The sequence below is a fragment of the Gekko japonicus genome, unplaced genomic scaffold (assembly GCF_001447785.1).
Source record: "Gekko japonicus isolate JY-2015 unplaced genomic scaffold, Gekko_japonicus_V1.1 scaffold1239, whole genome shotgun sequence".
Lineage (NCBI taxonomy): Eukaryota > Metazoa > Chordata > Lepidosauria > Squamata > Gekkonidae > Gekko > Gekko japonicus.
The window spans coordinates 13,810-21,317 of NW_015172594.1; the positions used below are offsets into that span (position 1 = coordinate 13,810).

At 47.1% G+C, this 7,508-nt stretch overlaps 1 protein-coding gene across 1 annotated transcript in view; it reads left to right on the forward strand.

The window, feature by feature from the left end:
• Nucleotides 1–223: 223 nt before the first annotated feature.
• LOC107119104 (1,25-dihydroxyvitamin D(3) 24-hydroxylase, mitochondrial) overlaps nucleotides 224–7,508 on the forward strand; it is a 19,161-nt gene continuing 11,876 nt past the window's right edge. Inside the window, exons 1-3 of the mRNA XM_015421546.1 lie at nucleotides 224–982; nucleotides 1,926–2,116; nucleotides 4,732–4,825. Of these exons, the coding sequence (XP_015277032.1) occupies nucleotides 722–982; nucleotides 1,926–2,116; nucleotides 4,732–4,825 (546 nt within the window). The 5' untranslated portion in view covers nucleotides 224–721. The remainder of the gene's footprint in view (nucleotides 983–1,925; nucleotides 2,117–4,731; nucleotides 4,826–7,508) is intronic.

The following is a 7,508-nucleotide window of genomic DNA, read 5'->3' on the forward strand; positions in this document are numbered from 1 at the left end:
CCGCCTGCGCCGCAGCCCTTCCCCTTGGCCTTCGGCCCGAATCAGAAGGGGTGTAGGGCGGGAGGTTTGGGCTGGAAGTCCCTGTGCCCGCCCCGTCGCGGCTTCCCCCGGGGCTCTCCTCCCCTCCCTTCCAATTGGCCCCGGAGGAAAGTCCGGCGCCCGGCCCGAATAGTATATATGCCTCGCTCCGAGCCCTCGACGGGAATTCAGCCGGGAGAGCGCGAAGCATCTCATTGCTTCGGCTCCAGGATCGCAGCGGCTGGATCTCTCCTTCAGCGCCCACCCAATTCGCCTGCGGTTATCTAGGGAGAGAGATCCCTTTACACGGTGTATCCCGAAGGCAATTTAGCCGGCCCCGCAGCTCAGATCTCTTCTAGCCGCGCCAGCTTCTTTGCTGCCAGGGAGGCGACTCGCAGAAGCCTCCCTAACAGATTCCCCGATCCTCCGAGACCTTCCCTTTCTGCAACTAGATCCTGCCTCTTCAGCTCCGAGCAGCGGGCGGAGGATTCCTAGTGGGATCCCTTTGAAGTCCCTTTTGGTCTCCTGGGAATTAGATTCCCTCCTCCCAAGAGCGCCCCCTTACGCGTCTTTCCGGCCTCCGCTGCAGTTTGCAATCGATCCTGCAGCCGGCTCTCCTCCTGGCCTTAGAGCCAGCCACGTGCAGCCGGCCCGATCCCACCCGTTGCCTGCTCTGCCCCACCGCCGCTCTGCCCCCGAAGCCATGGCCGCCTCCTTAAAGCGCGCCCCGCTGCTCGGCTCCCTGCTGAAGCGTCGGGGGAGCGCGCCGGCCGCTCTGCACCAGCAGCAGCTGCTGCCCACCTCGTCGGTGTCGGCCCTGCAGCCCAAGGTAGAGGCGCTCGCCTGCCCTTTCCACTCGCCCCACGCGCTCTCCGCCCTGCCCGGCCCGACCAAGTGGCCCCTGGTGGGCAGCCTCTTCGACATCCTGCGGAAGGGCGGCCTCAAGAAGCAGCACGAGACGCTGGTAAGTCGCCCCGCGGCCTCCCCCCCCCAGCCCAACTGCGCAAACAGGCCGTAGCAGCCATGGGAGGGGGGCTAAAAAAGGGAATTAGATAAGCATATGGAGCAGAGGTCCATCAGTGGCTATTAGCCACAAGGTATAGATAGGGGCTCTGGGGCAAGTGATGCTCTGTCATCTTGGTGCTTGGGGGGGGGGTCAACAGTGGGAGGGCTTCTAATGTCCTGGCCCCACTGGTGGACCTCCTGATGGCACTGGTATTTCTGGCCACTGTGTGATACAGAGTGTTGGACTGGATGGGCCTTTGGCCTGATCCAACATTGGCGTCTCTTATGTTCTTATGTAAATTGAGAGCCCATCAAGGGCTTTGCGTGCAGAAGGTCCCAGTTCCAATCCCCGGTGCTTTTAGGAAGAGGGTGCTGGGAAACGTGGGAGAGTCGAGTCGCTGCTGTGTGACCCAGGAGACTGCCTCAGCTGCTGCTCTCCTCTTATATGAAAGGTGAGCATTGGTGCTCCCGCAGGTGATGCTGCCGTTAGTTGGGCATCTCGATGCAGTACAGCATCTTCTGGGACTTTGGCAAGGCATCCTGGGGTGAACCTCTTCGAGTGTGCAGTGAGGTTGCTTGTGTTAATCAGGTTGTCTTGACATGGTCCTAGTGCCCAGATCGGCACTTTGGGTCCAATAGAAGGGTTATCGTCCCCTTCTGGGAGAGTTCCCCCCTCCACTTGGCTCAGCGGTAGAGCATTGGCTTGGCATGCAGAAGGTCCCAGGTTCAGTCCCCAGCATCTCCTGTTTAAAAGCTGGGGGGGGGGGGGGGGGGGCACAAGAGAATGTGAAAAAGACCTCTGCCAGAGACCCTGGAGAGCCTCTGCCAGTCTTGAGTAGATGGTACCGACTTTGATGGGCCGAGGGTCTGATCGAGGCGGCTTCGTTTGTGTCCTGCTGCAGGCTGATTACCACCACAAGTTTGGCAAGATCTTCCGCATGAAACTGGGCGCCTTTGACTCGGTGCACATCGGTGCGCCCTGCTTGCTCGAGGCTCTCTATAGAAAAGAAAGCACCTATCCGCAGCGCCTGGAGATCAAGCCCTGGAAAGCCTACCGGGACTACCGGGACGAGGGCTACGGACTGCTCATCCTGTGAGTGGGGCTGGGGCTGGGGCACCGCTGGGTTCTAAAGCCCACCTAGGGGAAGGAGCCCTTATTCTCTGGTGTTTGGAAGAAGGCACGCACCTTCTCTCCTTGAAGTCACTAGACATCACAAAATCCACTGTGGAGCGGGTTAGATTTGGTAGAAAAGAGCAAGAGTCCAAGCAGCACCTTAAAGACGAACAAAATCTGTGGCAGGGGATGAGCTTTTGTGAGTCGCTGCGCACTTCTTCAGGTACAGCAGGTGATTCCCAAAAGCTCATACCCTGCCAAAAACGTTGTCAGTTTTTAAAGTGCTACTGGACTCTTGCTCTTTTCTGCTGCTACAGACTAGCATGGCTACCCATCTAGATTAGATTTGGTTAGTTATTGCACCCCAAGTGATGCAAAGTGGTGGTAGAAAGTGCTGTCGAGTCCCAGCTGATTTATGGTGATCCCGTAGGGTTTTGAAAGCAAGAGATGAACAGAGGTGGTTTGCCATTGCCTGCCTCTGTATAGCCGCAAGCAACACCCACCAAGGCTAAGGGTTCCCTATTGTCTTTTGCCTCTATATAGTAACAGGTGGTCTCCCATCCAAGTAATCATCAGGGCAGATGTTGCTTAGCTACCAAGATCTGATGAGATCGGGCTAGCCTAGCCCATTCAGGTCAGGGCGCAAGTACAGAGCCTGGATTTCCCGTGCTTCTCAGTCCGCACTGATCAAGGCTGAATACTTAATGGATTTTAGGTGGTTTTCATGTGTGATGCCCATCTTTGAGCATCTCTCATTCTCTGCATGCCGTGACTGAATATTTTTTAAAATATACAACAGAAAAGAGATGCACGTTCTGGCCAGCAGAGGCTTTGCAAGACCTGTTTAAGCACCCAGTGCATTAAATCGTGTGTCGAACTATCATTGGTCTGCAATCCCGTTTGAAGACAAGAGCATGCCAAGCAGCTGTGTGTCAGCGCAGGCTGCTGATTTGGGATGGGTTACTAGTGAATGTTGCTTGTGAGTGTTAGAAAGCAGAAAATAATTTTAAATCGGATGGCTACTCTAGCCAATCTGGAGTTTACATTTTGGCACTAGATGCGAGGAATCCAAAGCATCCCCGTTTTGAGCATCTTGAGCAACTGTATTAAGGATTCAAGTGGGTAACTGCGTTGGTCTGAAGCAATTGAACAGAGGTTGGGTCTACTGACACCTTTAAGACCAACAAATTTTAGTTCTAGGAATAAGTGCTCGTGTGCATGCAGACTATCTGATGGAGCGTGCATGCACATGAAAGCTTATACTCAGAATTAAACTCTGCTGATCTTAAAAGGTGCCACTGGACTCCAGACTTTGTGTTAAGGACATACATGTTGGTTAAAAATGGGTTCCTTCTGATTTCTGTACTAATTTACAGCTATTGTGGCAAATGGGATTAAGACCATTTTTGTACTTGGATCCTGTCACTTGGTTGCAGCCCTAACAGCGATTGGAAGCTAATTAGGGTTGGTGCTTGAACTGGAGACCATCAAGGAAGACTCTGCGGAGGAAGGCAATGGCAAACCACCCCTGCTCATCTTTTGCCTGACAAATCCCATGAGGTTGAACGTATGGTTTGGTGTAGTGGTTAAGTGCGCGGAGTCTAATCTGGGAGAACCGGGTTTGATTCCCCACTCCTCCACTTGCACCTGGCTGGATGGCCTCCAGACTAGTTTGATCTTGTCAGTGATTGGAAGCTAATTAGGGTTGGTGCTTGAACTGGAGACCATCAGGGAAGACTCTGCGGAGGAAGGCAATGGCAAACCACCCCTCCTCATCTCTTGCCTGACAAATCCCATGAGGTTGAACTTAATGGGATCGACGTGAGTCGGTTGCAACTCAGTGGCACACTTTCCCTTACTACGTCACTTGTGAATGCTGTTGATGTGGAAGAGAAAGGCAGGAGATGAGTGTTTTTAGAACAAATGGCCATTTAGAGCGGCCGCTTGATTCAAAAGGACGTGCAAAATACAGAGGGAATGCAATACAGATTTAAGCATTTACAGTATGATGTTTTTGAATCTAAGATCGTTTTTTAAGCACATTGCTCAATCTAAGAGGTGCCCAAAATAAACTTTTTTGGAAAATATCAGGATTTACTTATAAGTAAATTTTACAGTAAGAATAGTTCAGCAGTGGAATTGGCTGGCTAGGGAGGTGGTGAGCTCCCCCTCCCTGGCAGTCTTTAAGCACCAGCTGGACAAACACTTGTCAGGGATGCTCTAGGCTGATCCTTCATTGAGCAGGGAGTTGGACTAGATGGCTGCTATAGCCCCTTCCAGCTCTATGATTCCATGTTTCTGAGTCCTACAAACATGTGTCTTGGCTAAAGGACACTTACAGTACCATAGCATTACACTCTTCTACACCCATTGTCTTCAGTGCACTTAGAACAGTGTAACTCTGCTCAGGATCATTCTGTTCATGTAATTCTTGACATTTAGCAGCCATTGGCATTGTCTGATGTTTCTCGTGAGTTTACCCAAAGTACTAACAGGAAACGTCCAGATCGAAAGAACCTCTGCAGATGAGTGTGATAAAAACTTGTTTAAAATGAGGATCTTCTTTGATTCTTGGCGTTTTTTATTTCATGCAGAGAAGGGAAAGACTGGCAGAGAGTAAGAAGTGCATTTCAGCAGAAATTAATGAAGCCCACAGAGATTGTGAAGCTGGATTCCAAAATCAACGAGGTACCAGATTGGGGTGGGGAGTTGTGTTTGATGTTATCCTCCAAATCAATGAAACATCAAGAAATCTTGTCATTTGAGACTAATCCAGACACAGATGCTACTGAAGACTTTGAAGAGTCTGGTTGTTATAAAGAACCTCTGCAGATGAGTGTGATAAAGACTTGTTTAAAATGAGGATCTCCTTTGATTCTTGGTGTTTTTTTATTTCGTGCAGAGAAGGGAAGGACTGGCAGAGAGTAAGAAGTGCCTTTCAGCAGAAATTAATGAAGCCCACAGAGATTGTGAAGCTGGATTCCAAAATCAACGAGGTACCAGATTGGGGTGGGGAGTTGTGTTTGATGTTATCCTCCAAATCAATGAAACATCAAGAAATCTTGTCATTTGAGACTAATCCAGACACAGATGCTACTGAAGACTTTGAAGAGTCTGGTTGTTATGTGTATTTTGACTGCTTGGTGAGGACAGTCAAGAAATTGACTGAAAAATAACAGTGTAGTAGAGTCCTCCTTGCACGGTTTCATTTCTGTCCTCCTAAAGGGAATGTATTTTTGAATGCTCCTGCGAATCTATCTTTTTTCCTTCAAGCTGAAAGTGGTTCTATAAGTGGGAAATTGGTATATTAGGCCTAGGGTAGTGTTTTCACTCTGATACGCTAGTTTTCTACATGTGGAGATTTTGTGTGTGTGCGGAGGAACATTAAAAAATGTGATTCTCCATCTTCAGCCTAAAATGGTAAAATAAAGGAAGGACTATACCACTTGATTTTGATGAATGTGTAACTCCACTTTAATAGAAATTGTACTTGTGTCCCTCCCTTTGGAAAGTCACTTTGAGAAGATTCCAACAATCATGGTATGTTTTATGAACACTGACTCTTACCATGACCAAGTGTCTGGACTCTGTCTCAACAAGTGGTGGCTATAGATTCTGTTGCTCATTGGACATGTTTAGGCATTCTAGTACTGTTATTCCACATGTCCATTGCAAATATCAGTACTCACTGAAGGGAAATAGCTGAATGTCTGAATCCACTAATGGAACTAAGTGACATATTTCTTTGCTCCCTTCTTCTAAAAACCATGTATTCCCCTTTCAAGCAAAAATTAAATTATCAAATGTTACCAGTTGCCCTGCTTATTGCTGTTACAACCAACCAAAAGAATACAAATTATTGTGGAAGCATTTGAGTTCTCCAGAATTCCTGGACAGTATTTCTGGCCCTGATCTCATGGCTGCACATCTGCATCCTGTGTTGAGTAGAACAGGTGGAGCAACCTTCTGAGAAGAAGAGGGGGGAAGTGGAAGCTGCCAGTTGAAAATATGAAAACCAATAGATGATCTGTTGAAAACCAATATATGGTCAAATGCCAAACAGAACAGGTCACTTAAAAGGCTGGAAGCGGAGGGACAGTGTGGTAGTTCTTAGGTCAACAAAGCTGGAGACTTAATTTTGAATGATGTTCTATGTAAATAGTCAATGAAAGTCAGATTAGGTAATATTACTTAATGATGGGGAAACAAGGAACCCCATAAGCATTGTGTCTTCCATTTGAAGAATCCCTCTCTTTGGTCCTTGATTATGGTACTTCCAAACAGACCAAGATTATATGTATACCTGTTCACATGAGGAATGGCTTCGCTTCAGATATTTAGCACCTACTCTTGTAAACCAGGGGCTAGATGCATTTATGAAATACCATTTCATAGGTTTCCCCACTGCTGACAGCTACACCACAGTTGGCAGTTTAGATAAAAACCCATATGGACATGAGGTGGGGCTAGTGAGTCAAAAATGATTTGGGAAACCTTGGAATATACAAATTTCTCAGATGAGGAAACTGAATTGTGTGTAAGTCTTTCTCTGAACTTTGGTGTTTCATGTGCTGAAAAATAACTCATTCTTGTGCTATAGAAAACTTTGCAATGCTTTTTTGAAAAATGAGCAGCTCGTACTTGTGATTTATAATAATATTTTTAACATTTCTTTCATAGGTTTTAGCAGATTTCATGGACCAAATAGACACACTCTGCAACAAGAATGGAGAAATAGAAGATTTGTATTCTGAACTGAACAAATGGTCATTTGAAAGTAAGTTTTCTCTTTAATTCGTAACTCTGGGTTAGATATGTTGTACTGTACACTTGATTCTTTTCTGATGTCCAACCTCTGGTTGTGACAGATTCTTTTCTATATGAAGGGGGAAAATGAAAGAACCTTCTAATGCTTAATAGATTAGGAATTGCCTCTTAGCAGTATAGTCTAGATCACTGATCTTCGATTGGTGGGTTAGGGCTTACAAATGGATCACACTTTGATCTAAATATGTGTGCATTTTTGGTCGCTTATATGCAACCTCTCCGGTAATATATGAAGATTGCCTCTTAGCAGTATAGTCTAGATCACTGATCTTCGATTGGTGGGTTAGGGCTTACAAATGGATCACACTTTGATCTAAATATGTGTGCATTTTTGGTCGCTTATATGCAACCTCTCCGGTAATATATGAAGCCAGCTAACAAATGAGAACAGAAAATAAAATATACTGGTTAAAGCAATGCATCAATGCAAAGCCATTGAAAACAATGCAGTCCTATGGACCCACTGTAATGACCTCATTGAATCTCCTGCTCCATATGTGGGGACCAGAATATTCTACCATTGTTTGGAGACGGGGGGAAGCTA